Consider the following 22,929-nt stretch of genomic DNA (forward strand, 5'->3'; position numbering starts at 1 on the left):
TTGGTTAGTGATAACCTTATGAATTCTTAGATGGTGACTTTTAAATTCTCTTGATAAAATTTTAAATGTATTATGATTTTTTTCTGAAATTCTGTTTTTATCTAACATTTAATTTTAAGGCCCAGAAGCCTTACCTGGTACAACGGAGAGGAGCTGAATTTGCTTTGACAACTATAGTAAAGCATTTTGGTGGTGAAATGGCAGTGAAGTTGCCGCATCTCTGGGATGCTATGGTTGGCCCATTGAGGAATACAATCGACATAAATAATTTTGGTATACACATATTTTTATGAGTCCAATTTTTAACAGATTTTAATGTCTATTAATTAAATATTTCCTTATAAAATAAAAATGCCTCTATGCCTCTACCTGTTTATTCCAGACCAGCTGGTAAGTTTTAAAATGGAAACTTGGTTTAAAAAACACACACACATTTATTTTAAAAAAGAGATACTTGGGTTGGGCGCGATGGCTCACACCTGTAATCCCAGCACTTTGGGAGGTCCAGGTGGGCAGATCACTTGAGGTCAGGAGTCTGAGACCAACCTGGCCAACGTGGCAAAACCCCGTCTCTAGTAAAAATGCAAAAATTAGCTGGGTGTGGTGGCACACGTCTGTGGTCCCAGCTACTCTGGAGGCTGAGGCAGAAGGATTGCTTGAACTCTGGGAGTGAAAGTTGCAGTGAACTGAAATTATGCCACTGCACTGCAGTCTGGATGACAGAGCGAGACTCTGTCTCAAAAAAAAAAAAAATTTTTTTTTTTTTTGGAAGAGATACTTGAAATGGATCATTATGTTTAAGTTCTTTGGTTACTCTACATGTAGTACCCCAGCACTTAAGGTCTTGGCATTTAATTTTAACATTAAAAAGCAAAATTGACTCTCCTATGCTAGCTGAAAAAGTGCTAAAAGTTTTTGTGTGCTCTAGATTTTGAAAAATTATTTGCCAGATAATACAGACAATATATTTTAACAGATGGAAAATCCCTCCTGGAAAAGGGAGATAGCCCTGCTCAAGAATTGGTGAATTCTCTGCAAGTTTTTGAAACAGCAGCAGCTTCAATGGATTCTGAGCTTCATCCCTTGGTAACTAACTAATGCAAGTGTAATATTTCTTCAAATAAAACAAGTGATCTTATTAAAAAGTCTTAAGGTTTAAAAGGTACAACTTTGATGTCATCCTTAGTAATTGCATTTTTCTTTGCTGTGGTATAACTAGATTCCTCCTTTACTAACAGTGCAACTCTTGTGGGCTTTGATGTAGACCTGGCTGCTTGAATTTGAGAGAAAACCCAACCTGGAAGCTTAGAATGTGGGGGAATTGAGGGAAGGACTCTGATGGCACAGGAGCCAGACATAAATAGGGAAGAAAACTGCAGCCCTGTTCATCCAGATGATCCTAATAATATAGCTCCAAGAAAGGAAAAGCATATATAATGAAATCTGTTTCCTAGATAAGTATAAAGGTGAAAGGAGTTATCTGCCTAAGGTGAAGCTGGTCAGTGCAAAGATAGAACATTGGTTTGTGGCCGGGCGTGGTGGCTCACGCCTGTAATCCCAGCACTTTGGGAGGCCGAGACGGGTGGATCACGAGGTCAGGAGATCGAGACCATCCTGGCTAACACGGTGAAACCCCATCTCTACTAAAAAAATACAAAAAAAACTAGCCGGGCGAGGTGGCGGGCGCCTGTAGTCCCAGCTACTCCGGAGGCTGAGGCAGGAGAATGGCGGGAACCCGGGAGACGGAGCTTGCAGTGAGCCAAGATCCGGCCACTGCACTCCAGCCTGGGCGACAGAGCGAGACTCCGTCTCAAAAAAAAAAAAAAAAAAAAAAAGAACATTGGTTTGTGATTGTTTTTTTAAACTATTAAAATGTTTCTTATAAAAGAATTAGGACAGAGGGAGGAGGAAAATAGAGAATTCTCTGGTTTTTTTTTTCATAAGAGAGTATTATTCTTTTCATGTATCTTCAATAAGAAGCTCTCTGCAGTTTACCCCATTTTGAAGGATATTAGCCCAGTTCTCTTTTGTTATTTAACACAAAAGGGAAAATCTATCAGAGGGTAGAGAAGAATGGATTTTTTTGTACACAGTAATAAAGTATGTCCTTTTACTTGTTAAAAGTTCTGCTGATTTACTATTAGTAAACAAAAGTAGGCCAGGCGTGGTGGCTCACACCTGTAATCCTAGCAGTTTGAGAGGCCAAGGTGGGTGAATCATGAGGTCAGGAGTTCAAGACCAGCCTGCCCAATATGGTGAAACCCCATCTCTACTAAAAATACAAAAATTAGCCGGGCGTGGTGGGACACGCCTGTAGTCCCAGCTACTCGGGAGACTGAGGCAGGAGAATCACTGGAACCCGGGAGGCCGAGGTTGCAGTGAGCTGAGATTGCGCCACTGCACTCTAGCCTAGGCAACAGAGCAAGACTTGGGCTCAAAAGAAAAAGAAAAAAAAGAAAAAACAACAAAAAAAAGAAGAGTCCATCTGTATGGTCTTAACCTCCATAATTAGCAACATGCATTCAGCTGAACTGTAAGGCACATCAAACTGTTGAACAGATACCTGGCTCATCAGCATTAATTCTGGTGTTCCATGCAGCAGACATTTAATAATAAGGTGCTGTCATAATGCTGTTGTGATTATAACACCTATGGTAAGCCAGAAAGCTACAGTGGAAGATACCTACCGAAGTATGGTGCTAGAATAAAATCGGTAACACTCAAGCCACTGAATAAAAAATATGTACCTAAACCTAAATTAATGCTACCAAATTTGGAGGGGGCTGGTGATGTGTGGTGCTGTTTTTCCAGCCTCAGTAGGAGAATCTTGCCAAGTACTTTTCGGTTTGTTGAATTGAGTGTTCCTGTATGCCTAAGAGAGGATATGAGCAGAAGAGAGGTTCTATACCCTTTTTTCCCTTCTTTTTGAAAGAGTTGTAATACATTAGTTTGGATTTGGATTAGATTTCTATTGAGAATGTTTTGACAGTAATGTTTTTAAGTATTTGGAGGTATTTTTAGAGTCACTTAGAATATTGAAAACTTTCCTGAGTATGGGCTATTATAGTTACATATTAAACAGTATTTTCCTAATAAGAATTCTAATTGTCATTAACTTTTTGTTTTTAGTTGGTCCAGCATTTGCTACATCTTTATATGTGCCTTCAGTACCCCAGTACTGCAGTGAGGCACATGGCTGCTCGTTGTGTAGGAGTCATGAGCAAAATAGCTACCATGGAAACAATGAATATTTTTTTGGAGAAGGTTCTTCCATGGCTGGGAGCAATTGATGACAGTGTCAAACAAGAGGGTGCAATTGAAGCACTTGCCTGTATCCTTTTTTATTTGACAAACTGTTGAGGAATTATATTCATTTCACTTAAGGATAATTAAAATGAAATTGATGTATTCAAATATGCACATAAATAACCTGCCTTGTTCCAAAAAATACCTATTCTTTTTACATCTTATTTTGAAATATTTTCGTATTTTATTACAAATATGTTACAAATTGATTTGCATTTTATGATAAAAATTTTCACATGGAAAGTTTGGAAAATTGCTATTAATTTTAAAACATCTTTTTAATAGGCAAAATAGTTTTATGTACTTTATGAACTATATGTCTAGTAAGTGATTTATTTGTTTATAATCAGTATCTTATTAATCAGGTATTCTGTAGGTAGTCCTTATGTTATAAACATGTTATGTTTTTAAAGTTTGTTCATTAATTGGGTTTAAAATGACCAAAATATACTAGATAATTAGAAATATACAGGCAAGCCCTTTGCTAAGGGTATGGCAGCAGCTAACATTCTTTAACTCAAAGTATCTGAAAGATATTTCACAGAGCACAAAAGATGGATGAAGATCAAATCAGTAGAACTCTGGTTCAAAAATACTGAAGATTACAGGAGAACCGCGCTTACTAGGCTCACTATATCCTGCTGGTGATTGTCAAGATCCTGGTGGGAAATTTGGAATTAATCTTTGAGTGACACTCAGTTGTATTCCTTTACTTACAATGTGACTTATTTTATTTTGACATTGGAATTCCAGACGCTTGTAGCAATTTCTCTATGAGAAAAATCTTATTAGTAAAGCTTCTTCTGGCCTTCCTCAGAAGAAAACTGTAATTTTATATTCCTAATCATGAGAAAGTTACATAATATTTTCCAAGAAGCAACAAAATGGGCAGATACTGTTATAATTGAATCATAGGCCTGGAGGGTCGGTCTCTTCCCTCATAATACAGATGAGAAAATGATGAGCCTTTTAAAAAGTTACAATCTTGGTATCAATTTGTTTGTGAAAACGTGTGTCTCGGAACCATTTCAAAATTTCCTTAATCGCTTACTCAGGTGTAATGGAACAACTGGATGTTGGTATTGTTCCATATATTGTCCTTTTAGTTGTTCCTGTATTGGGAAGAATGAGTGATCAGACAGACAGTGTGAGATTCATGGCCACACAGTGCTTTGCAACGCTAATTAGACTCATGCCACTTGAGGTAAGTCAAAGATACTTGCTGTATAGACTTAATGTTTTCTATAACTTGATCCATAATAATTGTAACCCTTTTTAGGGCCAGGTACAAAGGCTCATGCCTGTAATCCCAGCACTTTGGGAGGCTGAGGCAGGTGGATCATCTGAGGTCAGGAGTTTGAGACCAACCTGGCCAACATGGGTGAAACCCTGTCTCTACTAAAAAAATACAAAAAACAAAACTAAACCAATTAGTTGGGCATGGTGGTGTGTGCTTGTAGTCTCAGCTACTCAGGACCCTGAGGCACGAGAATTATTGGAACCTGGAGGCAGAGGTTGCAGTGAGCCAAGATCGTGCCACTGCACTCTGTCCTGGGTGACAGCAAGACTCCATCTCAAAATAAAGAAAAGAAAAGAATATTAACACTTGTCAAAGAACATGTCAGGCTGAAAAAAAGAAGGCATTATTTCAAAAATGTTTATATTACAATAATTAAGATTTTTAGGCTTTTAATTGGTACTTTTTTTCTTTAACACAGAGAGTTTTAATTTAAGTAAAACAGGAAATCGGACACTATGATTCCTAAAAAAATTTACTAATGCTTTTCTAGAAATAGAATTGTTCCTAAGTTTTTCTGGTAGCATCTACTTGTAGACTGTGGGCTAAAGTTTAGGCAAAAGATAAATTTGAGAGATGGTAATTAAGACTGTAAAAAGCAAATGAGGTCTCTGTGGGAGTATGAAAAAGAAGACTAGAAGGATCATGTTGGAGCATTTTGGAGTACATTCATGGGGGCGCAAATAATGTGTGGCCAGTGCAGGAAACTGAAGTGACTTGAAACACAGAAAGAGCCAGGAATAATTCAGGAAATGGTAGGTATGGCATGTCATCCATGTTGTAACATGTACAAGTACTTCCTTTTTATTGCTGAGTAGTATTCCATTGTATGGACATACCACATTTTGTTTATCCTGTCACCAGTTGATGGATATTTGGATTGTTACCAGCTTTTATTAATAGTTATTATGGGCTGGGTGAGGTGACTCATGCCTGTAATCCCAGCACTTTGGGAGGCCACAGCGGGTGGATCACTTGAGGTCAGGAGTTCGAGATTAGCCTGACCAATTGAAAATACGAAATGGTGAAACCTCGTCTCTACAAAAAATACAAAAATTTGCGGGGTGTGGTGGCGTGCACCTGTAATCCCAGCTACTCAGGAGGCTGAGGCAGGAGACTCACTTGAACCTGGGAGACAGAGGTTGCAGCGAGCCAAGATGGTGCCACTGCACTCCAGCCTGGATGAGAAAGTGAGACTCTCTCAAAAAAACAAAAAAAAAAAAAAAAAAAGGAACAATACTACTCTGCATTTGCATTTGTAAGTCTTTGTGTGGATGTATGTTTTTATTTCTTTTGAGTAAATACTTAAGAATGAAATGCCGGGTCATACAGTAAGTTCGTTTAATTTTTTTTATAAAACTGCCTAATTGTTTTCCAAAGTAACTGTATCATTTGACATTCCTACCAGCAAAATAATGAGTTATAAATAGGATAGCGTCTTTGAAAAACAGTTTGGTTATATCTGGTAAAATTGAAGATACCCAGCCTAATGACCTGAAAAATTCATCCTACATATATACCCTAGAGAATTCAACACATTTTTTCAAGAATTTTTTTTTTTTTTTTTTTGAGACAGAGTTTTGCTCTTGTTGCCTAGGCTGGAGTGCAATGGTGCGACTTCAGCTCACTGCACCCTCCACCTCCCAGGTTCAAGCGATTCTCCTGCCTTAGCCTCCCAAACAGCTGGGATTATAGGCATGTGCCACCACACCCTGCTAATTTTGTATTTTTAGTAGAGACGGGGTTTCTGCTTGTGATCAGGCTTGTCTCAACTGCCAACCTCAGGTGATCCTCCCGCCTTGGCCTCCCAAAGTGCTGGGATTACAGGTGTGAACCACCATGCCTGGCCAAGATTATAACATCACTTACAGGAGTCTAAAACTGGAAATCACCCAAATGGTCATGGAGAGTAGATATGTAAATTGTGTACTGTTATACTGCAAGAAGACACAGACACATACAGTAATATTCATGAATCCTTAACATAGGATTCCTTTTTTATTAAATTCAAAAACAAGCAAAAGAAATTTGGTGATAAAGGTATAAAGAAAAATAAGAAAGAAATTACCATAAAAGTCAGTGAAATGATTACCTCTTGAGGAAAGGAGAGAGAAGGTTATGATTGGGAAGGAGCGTATGGGATCTTCTGGGGTGACTGCAGTGGTATTTTTCTTGATCTGGTTGTACAGATGTTTGTTTTATAATTTACTAAACTGTTTCTTAGATTATTTCTCTACATGTATATTTTACCTCACACTAAAAAATGTGTGAAAAAAAATTACTGCAACAACACAGATACTAGACCATGGTGTCAAAAGACCGAGGTGTCATTTCCAGAATTGTTTTCATCCTCTGCTTCCTACATTTTAACTCAGATTCTTTTAACTCCGAGGCCTTCATCCCACTTTTAAACCAAATGTGTTGTACTTAGTCTCCTTGACCGTTTCTTAGCTTTGAAATAAGTGAGCAGTGGGAAGCTATTATGTGTTCTTTAAACAAAGGAGATGATGACCGCAGTTTTTGTTTGTTTTTAAGGAAAATTAGTCTAACAGCTGAAAGTCATATTTTAGGAAAATCGGTTTAATAGCCATTTAAATATGGATTAGAATTCAAAGTGCACCAAAATAGAGCTCACATCCACTGTGAGGTGATAAAGGGTCTAAACTCTAACACTTAGCAATAGTCTTTTGGGGTTTTCTTGGTTGGTTTTTTGTTTTGTTTTGTTTTGAGATGGAGTTTTGTTCTTGTCGCCCACGTTAGAGTGCAATGGTGTGATCTTGGTTCCTGCAACCTCCGCCTCCTGGGTGAAAGCAATTCTCCTACCTCAGCCTCCCTAGTAACTGGGATTACAGGTGCTAGCCAGCATGCTAATTTTTTGTATTTTTAGTAGAGACGGGGTTTCACCATGTTGGCCAGGCTGGTCTCGAACTCCTGACCTTAGGTGATCTGCCCGCCTCAGCCTCTCAAAGTGCTGGGATTACAGGCATGAGCCACCCGGTTGGTTTGTTCTTAAGGAAAAACAACAATACTTGATAACAGAGTGACAAAAGAGATTTTGAACTTTAGGTATTGAGAAAAGATTAGTAAGACTCACTTTGATAGATGTGAAAATTATAACACTACTGTGATACAGATTTTGCTTCTGGCCATGATGGAAAAACGGGCGACAAGATTTATCCTCCTACCTTAACTAGAAAACCAGACAAAACGTACCAAACAGTGGTTTTCAGGCATTGGACGACAGGCAGCACTGGTAGTGAACTATGAGAGAAACGAAACAAATGAAGTGCCCTGGCTTATTGCCTGAAGCCATATCACAGAGAAGGGAAACCCAAAGAGAGCCCAGTAGTCTTGCTGAACTGAAGAGTTAAGACAAAATTTGCAAGACAGAGTACCTGAAGGTAGATACTGCACAGACAGGAGGTAGCTGCACAGAGAGAAAGCTCCAGAAGTTCACAGGGGGTTCTCCCAAGCTTTTGGCTGAGTATTCATCTGCATGTACTATGACAACATCTTTGAGACTGGGGAAAGAATCACTGTAGAAAGGAATAGGTGGAGCAATTTCCAGACCTCACACAGGGCTGGGAATAGTTTGTATTTCCACTAAGGAGATTAAGAGTAACAAGACCTTCTACCATACTGAGCATCAAGTCCTTAGAAGCATATTGCCTCAGTAATAGGGCCAAGTTAGCCCTTGACAAAAGGCTGATTTGGATCTTCCTGGATAAAGCTTAAAAGCAAGCCTCAATGGGATCTAATTAATTTCAGCTGAACTAAATATTGCCCAGAAAAAAAAAAAAAAAGCCTCAACATTATTTAAAGGAATAATTAAAAAAAAAAAAATACAGCACCCAACAACATAAAACTTAAGATGTTTGACATTCACCAAAAAATTACCACACCCAAAAATATGTCCAGTAACTGGGGGAAAATACAGTCAATAGAAACAGTCCCCTGAAGAGACCCAGATAATAGACAAGGACATTAAAATATACTCCAGGGCTGAGTGCAGTGGCTCACCTCTGTAATACCAGCACTTTGGGAGGCCAAAGCAGGCGGATCCCTTGAGCTCAGGAATTCGAAACCACCCTGGACAACATGGTGAAACCCTGTCTCAAAAAAAAAAAAAAAAATATATATATATATATACACACACACACATACACATACACACACTCCATATGTTCAAGGTAGAGGAGGAAAGCATGAGTGTGATGAGCACAATGAAAAATATAAGAATGACCCAAATTGAACTTCTAGAGATGAAAAATGCAGTTATAAATAAAAACACACTGGATTGCATTAATAGCAGGTTAGACATACTGTGGAAGAGGATATTAGTGAATTTGAAGATATATAGCAATAGAAACAAGAATGATGCCATGAAAGTTCATTCCTGTTCCTCTTTATTTTGATTCTCTCTGTTAAGTCTTCATAGAAAAAGTCATCTACTTTTCCGAAATGCATGTTGTCAAAGAATCTTGGAATATCAACCAGTGATTTTTATAGAAACACTAATTCCCTGCACTGTTAGTAACTTTTGCTGATTTTTATGGGAATTGGAGTGAGAAGGACACTCACAAGAGGGGTTGCTGGCACTGAACCAATATTTGTGATGCTTGGGTTTAGGGTTTCATTGTTAGGGAATGGACCTAGCTATGTAGCCCTATGTCTTGTCATTTCTTAAAATTTCCATGAGAATAAATATATGAAGATTTTGTTATTTGTAAAGCATTGTGCAGAAAGACTTTAATGATTATCATTATGTTGTTAGATGTTCTAAAATGTTCGTTTTTATCTTAGTAGATAAAGTTAATTCCAAAACCTTTGAAAATAGACTCATTGTACATACCTCACTGCCCTAATGCTATATTTAGTGTTATGTGGAATATATATTTTAGTTAGATTTAATTGAAATTCTGTTTCCAGAATTTTAAATTTCTTAAGTTGGGAGACATCATAGGGCAGTAGTTCTCAAATTTTTTGGTCTCATGACTTTTTTGGTCTTTCATTTTTTATTAATAAAAAACATGTGGCCAGGCATGGTGGCTCACGCCTGTAATCCCAGCACTTTGGGAGGCTGAAGTGGGCAGATCATGAGGTCAGGAGTTCAAGACCAGCCTGGCCAACTGGTGAAACCCCGTCTCTACTAAAAATAGAAAAATTAGCCAGGCATGGTGGCACGCACTTGTAATACCAGCTACTCAGGAGGCTGAGGCAGGAGAATCACTTGAACTTGGGAAGCGGAGGTTGCAGTGAGCTGAGATGGGGCCACTGCACTCCAGCTTGGGCGACAGAGTGAGATTCCGTCTCAAAAAAAAAAAAAAAATGTTATGGTGTCCAAAATGATGTTGTGAAATATATCAGACCAATTAATATATCTTAGTTCATACACTCATCATTTTTTGTGATGAAAACCCATTTAATTAAATTTTAATCTTTTAGCAGTTTCCAAGTGTACATTATCATTAACTGTAGTCACCATGCTGTACAGATCTACAGAATGTATTCATTCTAAATAAACTTTGTACCCTTTAACCAACATCTATCCATCTCCCCTCAGTCCTCTCCCCTCTACCTACTAAGCACCTAGCAACCAGTCTTCTACTCTGCTTCCATGAGTTTGACATTTTAGATTTCCACATATAAGTGAGGTCACATAATATTTGTCTTTCTGTGCCTGGCTTGTTTACTTTAGCATAATGTCATCCAGGTTTATTCATGGTGTCACAAAATTTCCTTCTTAGAGGCTGAATAGTATCCAATTATATATAGATACACTACAGCTTCTTTATCCGTTCATCACATAGACGAACACTTGGGTTGATTCCAAATCTAAGCTATTGTGAATAATGCTGCAATGAACACAGAAGTACAGATACCGCTTCAGTGTACTGATTTCATTTCCTTTGGATATATAGCCAAAAGTGGGATTGCTAGATTATATGGTAGTTTTATTTTTAGTTTTTTGAGTAACATCCATACTGTTTTCCATAATGCTGTACTAATTTACATTCCCACCAACAGTATGCAAGGGTTCCCATTTCTCCACATCTTCCTCCACACGTTTTGTCTTTTTAGTAATAGCCATTCTAACAGTTGTGAGGTAATATCTCATACCAGTTTTAATTTGTATTTCCCTGATGATTTATGTTGAGCATTTTTTCATATATCTCTTGGCCGTTTGTGTGTGTGTGTGTGTGTGTGTGTGTGTGTGTGTGTGTGTGTATATATCTTTTTTTTTTTTTTTTTTTTTTTTTTGAAGAAATACCTATTCAGGTCCTTTGCCCATTTTTAAATCTTATTTTCTCTCTGTTGAGTTGAGTTCCTTTTATATTTTAGATACTAACCCCTTATCAAGATTTATGGTTCACAAATAATTTTTCCCATGCTGTTGGTTGTCTCTTCAGTCTGTTAATTGTCTCTTGTGCTATGCAGAAAGCTTTTTAGTTTGATGCAGTCCCATTTGTCTATACATGTTGAGTATCCTTTATCTGAAATGCTTGTGACTAGAAGTATTTAAGATTTCAGATTTTTGAATGTTTGCATTATACTTACCAGTTGAGCATCCCTAATCTGAAAATCTGAAATCTGAAATGCACCAATGAGCGTTTCCTTCATCTGTCATGCTGGCATTAACAATGTTTTCGGTATTTGGATTTAGGATGCTCAACCTATATTTTGATTTTGGGTTTTTGTTTTTGAGACAAGGTCTCACTCTCTTGCCCAGGCTGGAGTGCAGTTGTATGATCATGGCTCACTGCAGCCTCGAACTCCTGGGCTCAAGTGATATTCCCACCCCAGCTTCCCAAGTAGCTGGGACTTCAGGTGTGTGCCACCATGCCCAGCTAACTATTTTGTGTAGAGATGGGGTCTCCCTCTGTTTACCCCAGGCTGGTCTTAAACTCCTGGGTTCAAGCAGTCCTCCTGCCTCAATCTCCCAAAGTGCTGGGATTACAGGGGTGAACCACCATGACTGGCCTGTATTTTGATTTTGTTTCTTGTGCTTTTGGAGTCATATCCAAAAAATTTGCCCAGACCAATGTCAAAAAGGCTTTTTTCTATTTTTTTTCCAGTAATTTTATAGTTTCCAGTCTTACGTTTAATTTTTTGATCAATTGTGACCTGAGTTTTGTACTTGGTGTAAGATACAAAGGTCCAGTTTCGTTCTTCTGTGTGTGAATATCCAGTTTTCCCCAACACCATTTATTGAAGAGGCTGTCCTTCCCCCTTGTGTGTTCTTTTGTCAAAGATTAACTGTAAATACATGCATTTATTTCTGGTCTCTCCAATCTGTTCCATTGGTCTTTGTCTGCTTTTATGCCAGGATCATACTCTTTTGATTACTATAGCTTTGTAGTATATTTTGAAATCAGGTAGTGTGATCCCTCCAGCTTTGTTCCTTTTGATCAAGATTGCTTTGTCTATCGGGGGTTTTTGTGGTTCAACATGAGTTTTTTTTTGTTTGTTTTTATAGAAAGCTTATTCAGAGGGATAATAGAGAACCATATGAGTTTTAGGATTGCTTTTTCTACTTCTGTAAAATATGCCACTGGAATTTTGGGGATTAGGGATTCTCAGTGCAGTGTAGGGATTGCATCACATCTATAGATCGTTTTGGGTAGTATGGACATTTTAACAATATTAGTTCTTCCAGCCCAAGAACATTTATTTTCCATATTTATGTCCATTTATTTGTGTCCCCAGCAGTTTCTTTCATTAATGTTCTATAACTTTCAGTGTATAGATCTTTCACCTTCTTAAATTTATTCCTATTTTTTGTTGTTGTTGCTGTTGTAAATGGGATTGTTTTCTTGATTTCTTTTTTAGATAGATTATTGTGTCAGTACTTCGTTACACTCTTAAAAATTGACACCAAAGAGCTGTTGTTTATAATATTTTCTGTAATAGATATTAAAACTGGGAAATTTTTAAATAATTCATTTAAATAACAAACCTAAATGTTAACATAATTAACTTTTTTGACAAAAAATAACTTTTCTAAAACAATGTGTGAGTGACAAGAGTGACATTGTTTTATACTATTGCAAATCTTTTTTATGTCTGGTTTTTGTTTTTGTTTTTTTGGGTTTTGTTTTTTTTTTTTTTTTCCTTGAAACAGGGTTTTACTGTGTCACCCAGGCTGGAGTACAGCAGCACAATCACAACTCACTGCAGCCTCAGCCTCTCCTGGACTCAAGCGATCCTCCTGCCTTAACCTCCCAAGAAGCTGGGACTACAGTCCCGTGTCACCACACCTGGCTTTTTAAAAAATTTTTTGTAGAGATGGGGTCTTACTATGTTCTGCAGGCTGGTCTCAAACTCCTGGGCTCATTCCTCCACCACACCCGGCCAGTATTTCTGGTTTAATGGTAGATAGCTGGATTCTCATGTTTGCTTGGGCATTCAGTCTGTTGCACTATGTTTTGGTTCAGGATATATAAAGGAAGTCCAGCCTCACAGAGATAGTTAGAAAAAGGAGCAATATTTTGACAGCCTTCTCAAATAATTGTGGATATTATTTTATCTGATAACATACCAGAACTCAAAAAGAGAAAGTTTAAGTGTTATGTGCAATATAGAATCTAAATCCTATCAATGAATGTTTCATACTGTCTTACATTGAAATTCATTGGTTTGTCTTACACTTTTGTGATCATGGTATCTGCCCTTCCAGCTAAGTATGTCTTATACTTTTGAATGAATCTTTTATTATCCATACATGTTTTGTAACATTATGCATCAGTCATTTGGAAAATATTGGTTCATTGAGTTATGTAAATCTTCCACAGGTGGACACAATTCATTATATAATATTTTAAAAAATCATGTTTATTATCAACAGCAGAAAATTGTTTTTATTGGAAACTGTCAATTTATCTTGTAAATACGAATTTTATCAGTGACAGCAAGTTAATGTCAGTTGTTTTCCTTGAAGTGACAGGTTCATTTTTGAGAAAATGTCAGCCAGATACCAAACTCAGAATATCCATAGTTTATCAGTCCTTTCAAGTAAAATGTTTTTCCTTTAAAAAATGGCTATGTTAATATACTTTCTTTCTCCTGGGCACAGTTTGTCTAAATCTAAGTAGTAAGTATTGTCTGGTGTTTCCAAGTTTAATACCCATAAATCTTTATTTTAAGAATATGAAACATCAACCACCAACAAAACATATGGTTGGGTACACCCAGGATGGATATGTAATATAAACACTACTGAGTTTGTCAGGGAAATTCTTGGAGTATTAAAGACTTCATATTTGGGTCTTTTTTTAATGGCTAGTTCAGCTTCTCAATAGATTGTACTTTGATAAGCAGCAGAATTCACAGTTTTTTTTCTCACAGAATGTTAAAAAAGACATGCATTGAAGGGTTGAGATTTATTAAAATAGATCATTTTTACTGCTTTATCATATTTTTTGTCTTTTTTTTTTTTTTTTTTTTTTTGAGATGGAATCTCGCTCTGTCACCCAGGCTGGAGTGCTATGGCATAATCCCAGTTCACTGCAACCTCTACCTCCCAGGTTCAAGCGATGCTCCTGCCAGCCTGGGAGTAGCTGGGACTACAGGTGCACACCACCGTGCCCAGCTAATTTTTTTATTTTTAGTAGAGAGACACGGTTTCACCATGTTGGCCAGGCTGGTCTCGAACTCCTGACCTCAAGTGATCTGCCTGCCTCGGCCTCCCGAAGTGCTGGGATTACTGGTGTGAGCCACCACACCTGGCTTATCAAGGACATTTTAAAGTAACACTGGCTATTTGAAAAAATGCTAATGTATGGTTCTAAGAAATATGACTGCTAGCACATTTTGGTGCCATTGCCTTGATTCTTTCTGAAGTACAGGCAGTTTTCTTCGTTATAACTTTTGCAACATCCACACAAATGTCAACACAGTGATTAAAAGCAAATAATGTTCTCCTTTTATTATGAAATAGTTGAAAAGGTCTTAGAGATCCATAGGGGTCGTGCAGACCACATTTTGAGAACTAATACCGTAGGGTATCAGAACAGTAAAATTGAGAAGTGCCAGTAATAGTATTTAATTCAAAATAAACTATGCAACTTTATATGCCTCTTCATCAAATAATGCATGGTGTGGGAAAATGAAGTTGTAGATTGTGGTCTTTCAGATATTCCATATGTATTTACTTAGTAGTCAAATTGTAGCACCTTTAATACTTGTCCATTTCTTTAACCTCATTTGTCTTCAAGTCTTTGTACAATTTTCAGAATTATTTTTTCTGTGTGTTTTTTTTGTTGTGTTTATTTGATCTAAGAATGAAAACTGAGTGCATAGTTTTTAATAACTTAAAAAAAATCATTTTAGGCAGGCATTCCAGACCCTCCAAACATGTCAGCAGAATTAATCCAATTGAAAGCCAAGGAGCGACACTTTTTGGAGCAATTGTTAGATGGGAAAAAATTGGAAAATTATAAAATTCCAGTACCAATCAATGCTGAACTCAGAAAATATCAGCAGGTAAGTTTTATACTTATCTTGTAAATAGGAATAGTGAGTTTTCCTTTCAAATGAATGTTGAAGCCTTGTGGCTTTTTTTTTGTTTTTTGAGACAAGTTCTTGCTCGTTGCCCAGGCTGGGGTGCAGTGGCAGAATCATGGTTCACTGCAGCCTCAAACTCCTGGACTCAGGCCATCTTCCCACCTCAGCCTCCCGAGTAGCTGGGACTATGCATGTGCACCACTATGGCCAGCTATTTTTTTTTTTTGGTAGGGGCAGGGTTCTCATTTTGTTGCCCAGGCTGGTCTTGAATTCCTGGCTTCAAGTGATCCTCTCACCTCAGCCCCCCCAAAGTGCTGGGATTAGAGATGTGAGTCACCATACCTGGCCTTAAAGCATTTTGTAAAATTGATTTAGTAAAATCTTGTGTTTAGTGTCTTATACCCATTTATTTCACTTTTGCGTATAGAAAGATTTTTGTTTTGTGCAAACATGTTTATAAGAAAATGTTTTTATAAGAAAAAATACATTTATGATGTATTCACATTTATGATTTTTCTCTTTAACAGGATGGTGTGAACTGGTTGGCATTTCTTAATAAGTATAAACTTCATGGAATTCTGTGCGATGACATGGGTTTAGGAAAAACTTTACAGTCCATCTGCATTCTAGCAGGAGATCATTGTCATAGGTAATTTAAGATATTATTTTAAAATAAGGTTTCCAGATTTGGAGAAATGTAAACAAGCTGGTTAATTTATTGTGTTTTGCTATTGTAAAGGGCCCAGGAATATGCAAGATCAAAATTGGCAGAATGTATGCCACTTCCTTCCTTAGTGGTTTGTCCGCCAACATTAACAGGCCATTGGGTGGATGAAGTAGGTAAATTTTGCTCCAGAGAATACCTCAATCCGTTGCACTACACTGGACCTCCCACTGAAAGAATAAGGTAAGAGGTGTACGACAATAACAAAATATTTCAGCTTTTGTCGTAATTAAGATGAGGAACAATAACATTTATTAAAAGTGAATTCTAATTAGCTCTTTTGGTTATGTGACATAGAAACTTCACTTATGAAAAGTGAGTGTACTTTGGGAAGATGTAATCAGTGAGGCTTATCAAAATTGAGGACTTTTAACCATTGTACAATAAGTTGAGCTTTCCTGGAGCTGCTGAACTATCAGGAACCAAAGCCGCTTTTGTATGCCCCTTTTGGGAGTCTGTGACCGTAGCATCTTTTTGGTGCTTCTGTTTTATTGTCATTTTCTACCCACTTTCCTGAGATCTCTTTGAGCCATGTGCAGGGGAACATGCCTGTAGTCCTGAATATTCAGGAGGCTGAGGCAGGAGGATCGCTTGAGCCCAGGAGTTCAAGACTAGCCTGGGCAACATAGTGAGTCCCCCTCTCTTAAATAAAAAAGAGTTCCCCTTTGCCTTGTTCCCTTTCCTTCCCTCTCCCCAGAAGTACTTTTTGTCCACTATGGCTGCTTTAGCTGCTGCTGCAGTCATGACTGCACTAAATTTTAGAGTTCTTTCAGCTTTACCCCTTCCCTATTAACTAATACATCTCTTATGTTCCTAACTGTAAATTTTTTCAAGTGGAAGCTCATTGATTTGAGTTCATTTTTTAAGGTTGGATAGTCATAGTTGCTGATTAGTCCATAGATTTGCTGTACTCCTATGTTAATAATAGCAAATATTATTAAATAATGTTATTAAAATTTTTTAGTTTTTATCTTGAGCACTTACTGGCCAGGCACTATTCTAAGCAGTTTTTTTTTTTTTTTTTTTTAATGTAAAATTGTGTATTATGTATAGAAGGAGCAGAATTGAAAAAAAACTAAAATTGTATATTATGTATTCTCACAGTCACTTTGTGAGGTAGGAATACTGTTGTTCCAATTTGCAAATAAGGAGTCTAAGGCATTGGGCCTGGGTCCAAGGTCACTCAACTAATGAAGTGGAGAGAGTGAGGATTCGAATACAGGCAGCTCAAAAACTTGCACTCTTGAGCAGTTTACTGTAGTGCCTCTTTGATAGAATTCGTTCATTTGTAAGTGATAGAAATTCAATTCAAACTAGCTTAAGCAAACAGAAAATTCATTAATTCACTAACTTGAGAATTTCAGGGGTAGATTGTTGCTTCAGGCCCATCTAGATTACTCTCATTCACTCTTCCTCCCCTTACATAACTTATTGTTACTATTGGGCTTCAGTCCACAGTTGGTAGATAAGATGACAATGGGCAGTCTCTGGCCCATATTCTCTTAGTTTGGCAACTATAGTAAACAGATCTTCCCTCTCTCTCATGAATATATCAGTACTGGAGATGACTGACTGGCCTTGTTTGGGTCATGCTCCCAAAACAACCTTTGTGGTTAGGGGATTAAATATTGTGAATAGCTTAACCTGGTTAAAATGCTTCATTTCCTTGGTGATTATCGGGGCACATGATTGGTAGTTCCCCCACATCACCTAGAACAACATGGAATGATAAAGGAATAGTGCCCCTAAGGAAGAGGTGTTGGCAAGTAAAGTTGAAATATCCACCATATTTTCAGTCTAATGTTCATCTCTTTTCTAATGAGACTGAGTAGGGCAACACAGCCAAGTCATCAGAAGAGTAGCCCTTCAGGGTCATGTATGTAGAGTAAGCAGAAGGGAATGCTGGGCTTAGTGGGCAGATTGAAAGCACTTTATACAATGGTAGCTATTAAGAACTTTTCAGGGTCTCTGTTTTCTAATTTTATTCATTTCTAAATAAAGGTTACAGCACCAAGTAAAAAGGCACAATCTAATAGTGGCTTCATATGATGTTGTGAGGAATGACATAGATTTCTTTAGGTAAGAATTAAAAATTTTTTTTTTAGAAAAATTAATATCAAATTTGAAGACTCTTAATATTTTCCCACTTTAAAGATTCTTCATATAGTTCCGGACATATAGCAAAAGTTGTAAAATTTTCTATTTATTCTCCCTTAGAAATATTAAATTTAACTACTGCATTCTTGATGAAGGCCATGTCATCAAAAATGGAAAAACAAAGTTGTCAAAAGCAGTAAAACAACTGACTGCTAATTATAGGATTATTCTTTCTGGAACACCAATCCAGGTAATTATTTACTATTCTTTTTTTTTTTTTGCCAGGTGGAGGGTAGGCTTGGTATTTGGCAGTGAATTAAAGAAGATTTTTTTGTAGTTATAGGAATGATAATTTTCCAGTATATAATTATTGCTTGTTTAATGGTTCATTGTTAAACAAACCAGGTTTTCAAAGTCATTTTTAAAATGTAATTTTAGACTATGTAAATAGAAATCTTGTGTCAAAAGTATGAAAGACATAAAAATGAGACTCTACTCCACACTGGCCATTCTCCTTCTGTAGTAGTACACTGCAGTCTGATTTAGCATTGAAAAGCTAGAGCTGAGTCAGAGATGAATCATTATATAGTAGAAGTGTGAACACCTGATGTCAGGAGGCAGTTGAAGGCAAGCGATTGTAGAAGTTTATTTTGGAAAAGGAAGGAGATAGGTATGTAGATACCTTTAGATACTTTTGAGAAATTCTCTTGTCCTCCAGAAGAATTGGTTGCAAATGTTCACATCTAGCTTGGATAGTAAACTTTGGTGGGAAGACCTTCAGTCATTCTCAGTAGAGAAGTAAACACCATGTGACCTGTAAGATCCCTTCCAACTTTAGAAATTGATGGTTCTTTATGTACTTACCTACTCGCGCTCTCTTTCTCTTTCTTTCTTTCTTTTTCTTTCTCCCTTTCTTTCTTCCTTTCTTTCCTTTCTTTCTTTTTCTCTTTCTCTTTCTTTTTCTTTCTTTCTTCCTTTCTTTCCTTCCTCTTTCTTTCCTTCCTTCCTTCCTTCCTCTTTCTCTTTCTCTTTCTCTTTCTTTTTCTCTCTCTCTTTCTCCCTTTCTTTCTTTCTTTCCTTCCTCTCTCTCTGTCTCCCGCCTCCCCCCCACCCCACTCTCCCTCTCTCCCTCTCTCCCTTCCCTCTCCCTCCTGGGCTCAAGCAATCCTCCCATCTCAGCCTCCCAAGTACCTGGGGCCATAGGTGCATGACCCCATGCCCGGCTAAATTTTTTTGGTATTTTTTGTAATTATAAGGAAATAATCCCCGTACGAAAGATAATTGGTGTTCCTGTTTACAGAACAACGTTTTGGAGCTGTGGTCATTATTCGATTTCCTCATGCCAGGATTTTTGGGTACTGAACGCCAGTTTGCTGCTCGATATGGTAAACCTATATTAGCAAGTAGGGATGCTCGAAGCTCCAGTCGAGAGCAAGAAGCAGGTATGAAAGAGATGTAATTATAACCCTGTGTAAGTGAATATAATTTATTCTTAACTTTTTTTGAAGCCGTTTTCTCTTAACTATTAACAGGTGTTCTTGCTATGGATGCGCTGCACCGCCAAGTACTGCCATTTCTTTTGAGAAGAATGAAAGAAGATGTTTTGCAGGATCTTCCACCTAAAATTATTCAAGACTATTATTGTACTCTTAGTCCTCTCCAGGTTAGGAATCTCGTGTTTATCATTGTTAGTGGTATGTTTATTAGCAGATCATTTTGTATAAGCCACAAAACTATTGAGTAAAGGGGCTTAGCCTTTGGCTTTATCAGATGCAGATAAAGCCTAAATGATGTGGATATAAGTTTGAGTGTATACATTTTGAATATAGCATGAAAACAAAATTCAGTATCATAGTTGCTTTTAAAAATTTTTTTTAAGAGACAGGGTCTTACTCTGTCACCCAGGCTGGAGTACAGTAGCTCAGTCATGGCTCACTGCAGCCTCAGCCTCTGGGTTCAAGTGATTTTCCTGCCTCAGCCTCTCAAGTAGCTGGGACTTGCAGGCACATACCACCATGCCCGGCTAATTTTCTAGTTTTTGTAGAGACTGGGTCTTGCTGTTTGCTCGGGCTGGTCTCAAACTCCCAGGGTCAAGCAGTCCTCCCACCTTGGCCTTCCAAAGTGCTGGGATTACAGGTATGAGCCACCGTCCCAGCCTATAGTTGCTTTCTTATGTGTCTAGTTAATTGAAAAGATTGCAAGGTATTAAATTGGTAAGGAAACAAGCCAATGTTTATAAAAAGGCCAAAAATCTGCCTCTGAATGTTGTCAGGCTGTCCTCACAACATTATAGGTATTATTAATCCCCAGTTTCGCAAATAAAGTGATATTCAGAAAAGTTACCTACCTCGGCTACAGTCAGAGCTAATACACAATTGTACAGTGCTAATGGCATGAGTGATTTCTCAGAAACGCATCATTAGGTGATTTTGTCATTGTGCAAATATCCTAGAGTGTACTTACACACACCTAGATGGTATAGCCGGTTGTTCCGAGTCTACAAACCTGTGCAGCATGTTACTGTACTGAGTACAGGCAGTTGCAACACAATTGTATTTGTATATCTAAGCATAGAAAAGGTATGGTAAAAACACAATATTGTATCTTATGGGACAACCATTTCATATGTAGTCCATTGTTGACCTCAATGTCCTTGTGCAGTGCATGACTATATATCAGAGCTGAGTTTTAAACCTCGGTCAGTGGGACCTCACTCATTCCCTTTGAAGTATTATTTCATTTGAACTAAAAATGTTCAAAATAAATTTTGCCTTCTGCACAGTTCTGATTTTGTACATAAAGACCATTATTAAAGGAATTTATTGTGAGCCTTTCCTTGTACTTTTCCGAGGAGCTACATGGAAACTGTTCCTTGTCTTAGTAAGACATGGCCTCGGGGTCAGAATTTTCTCTTTGAAAATTTTTTTATGTTCTAGGTTTGTATGTGTCAGTCTATCTTACTATTAGGATTTGATTCACTATGGTCAAATGAATAAGAGATATACATACCCAGAAACGTACTTTTTCCCCCTCCATTGTATAGATGGTTAACCTGTTAGCAGGTATTCATCTGTTCAACTTGGGCAGGATAAGAAGTTGAGAGTTCTTTGATTCTTCTATACTATCTGCCTCATCTCTCAGGTTCCCCTTCCTTCATTTGCAAAAATTAGTATGTCTTGAAAGGAATATTTTTGAAGTGAAATGAAGACTTCTTAAAGTAGGTACAGTAAAGATGTCACGTGAAAAAAATCTGTGGTAATTTACTGGTTGTGGTGCTATAACATAGGCATAAAACACATGTAAGTAATCAATCTAGAGAAAGCGAGCTCCAAAGAGAAGTGGCATTTTGGCTTTGTTTAGCATTCACAGATTTTGTATTCTCTGATTTCTGTCCTTTAGCTCTCTAGATTATCTTTTCTTTCACATTATTTTAGCTTGTACAAGGTAGGAACCCAGACCCCAGCGTAGTGCTTTAAAACTTGACATATGTTCCCCTTTTAGGCTAGCAGTAACATTCTTGTAAAATTTGGTGTCCTGAAACATACATACAGGGTCTTGATCGTGTAACTTCATTTAAGGAAGATTTTTCTCATTTACTGCTAAGGGTTCAGATTTTCTTTTATTGGTAATGTATTTATTTTCCTGAACAGTAGAAAAATTGAGTCTTGGACCATTTGACTTGTATTTTTCATATTTTAGCAGCCCAACTTAATGTGTTCATACTTGTTTTCTAAATGTAGTTTTAAAGGAATTCACCAAGATGGAGTGGATAACCTGTAATTCCTGTAGTGAATTAGAGATATCACAATTTGTTTTCATTAATGAGGGCTGATTTAAATTACTACTGTTATTGGCCTTTGCTAGTTATGTGTTTTAAACAATTGAAAATAAATATACTTAAACTTCTCCCATGGGGGCCATTTTACAGGTTCAGCTCTATGAAGATTTTGCTAAGTCTCGTGCCAAGTGTGATGTTGATGAAACAGTTTCTTCAGCTGCACTTTCTGAAGAAACTGAAAAACCAAAGCTGAAAGCTACAGGCCATGTATTCCAGGTATAGATTACTTCCTACCTTTTTTTTTTTTTTTTTTTTTTAAGATGGAGTTTCACTCTGTTGTGTAGGCTAGAGTGCAGTGGCACGATCTCAGCACACTGCAACCTCTGCCTCTTGGGTTCAAGCTATTATGCCTCAACCTCCCGAGTAGCTGGGAGTAGAGGTGTGCGCCCACCACGCCTGGCTAATTTTTGTATTTCTAATAGAGATGGAGTTTCACTATGTTGACCAGGTTGATCTCAAACTCCTGACCTCAAGTGATCCACCTGTCTTGGCCTCCTCAAGTGGTGGGATTACAGGCATGAGCCACCGCGCCTGGCCCATTCCACTTTTTTTTTTTTTTTTTTTTTGGCGGAGTCTCGCTCTGTGGCCCAGGCTGGAGTGCAGTGGCCGGATCTCAGCTCACTGCAAGCTCCGCCTCCCGGGTTCACGCCATTCTCCTGCCTCAGCCTCCCGAGTAGCTGGGACTACAGGCGCCCGCTACCTCGCCCAGCTAGTTTTTTGTATTTTTAGTAGAGACGGGGTTTCACTGTGTTAGCCAGGATGGTCTTGATCTCCTGACCTCGTGATCCGCCCGTCTCGGCCTCCCAAAGTGCTGGGATTACAGGCTTGAGCCACCGCGCCCGGCCCCATTCCACTTTTTAAATGTTGAAGAATGAATTTTAATGAGGCACTTTTTATATGGAAAAATAAAATACGGATCTATGTATATTTGTTTCAATATTATGTATATATGCTTGAAAATAAGTTAAAATACCTATTTAATATTATCTTTATATTAGTAAGCACTTTAATATTAAAATTAAATGTATAAAATGAAATATATGTTTGTATATTACCTGAAAAGAAGGGCTTTAGAATAGAGAATCTTTTGCTTTTTTATTCAGAAAATATTAGAACACCTACTACATGGCAGTAATTTTTCAGAGCTCTGGGGTTACTTAAAAC

The 22,929-nt window shown here is 37.6% G+C and overlaps 1 protein-coding gene across 22 annotated transcripts in view; it reads left to right on the forward strand.

Annotated features, from left to right (window-relative positions):
• Positions 1-22,929, forward strand: part of BTAF1 (B-TFIID TATA-box binding protein associated factor 1) — a 107,041-nt gene that overhangs the window by 70,257 nt on the left and 13,855 nt on the right. For 21 of the 22 annotated variants that reach the window (XM_074002188.1, XM_074002195.1, XM_045361191.3 and 18 more), the window contains 12 exons: positions 120-273; positions 977-1,086; positions 3,130-3,331; positions 4,362-4,510; positions 14,933-15,085; positions 15,634-15,755; positions 15,846-16,013; positions 17,832-17,909; positions 18,048-18,177; positions 19,228-19,369; positions 19,460-19,590; positions 21,856-21,981. In XM_074002188.1, coding sequence (XP_073858289.1) covers positions 120-273; positions 977-1,086; positions 3,130-3,331; positions 4,362-4,510; positions 14,933-15,085; positions 15,634-15,755; positions 15,846-16,013; positions 17,832-17,909; positions 18,048-18,177; positions 19,228-19,369; positions 19,460-19,590; positions 21,856-21,981 — 1,665 coding nt within the window. Of the gene's footprint in view, positions 1-119; positions 274-976; positions 1,087-3,129; positions 3,332-3,839; positions 3,940-4,357; positions 4,511-14,932; positions 15,086-15,633; positions 15,756-15,845; positions 16,014-17,831; positions 17,910-18,047; positions 18,178-19,227; positions 19,370-19,459; positions 19,591-21,855; positions 21,982-22,929 lie in introns of all 22 variants that reach the window. The other variant, XR_012417946.1, reaches the window with a different exon arrangement.

This window comes from Macaca fascicularis, chromosome 9 (assembly GCF_037993035.2).
Source record: "Macaca fascicularis isolate 582-1 chromosome 9, T2T-MFA8v1.1".
In the NCBI taxonomy this organism is placed as follows: Eukaryota; Metazoa; Chordata; class Mammalia; order Primates; family Cercopithecidae; genus Macaca; species Macaca fascicularis.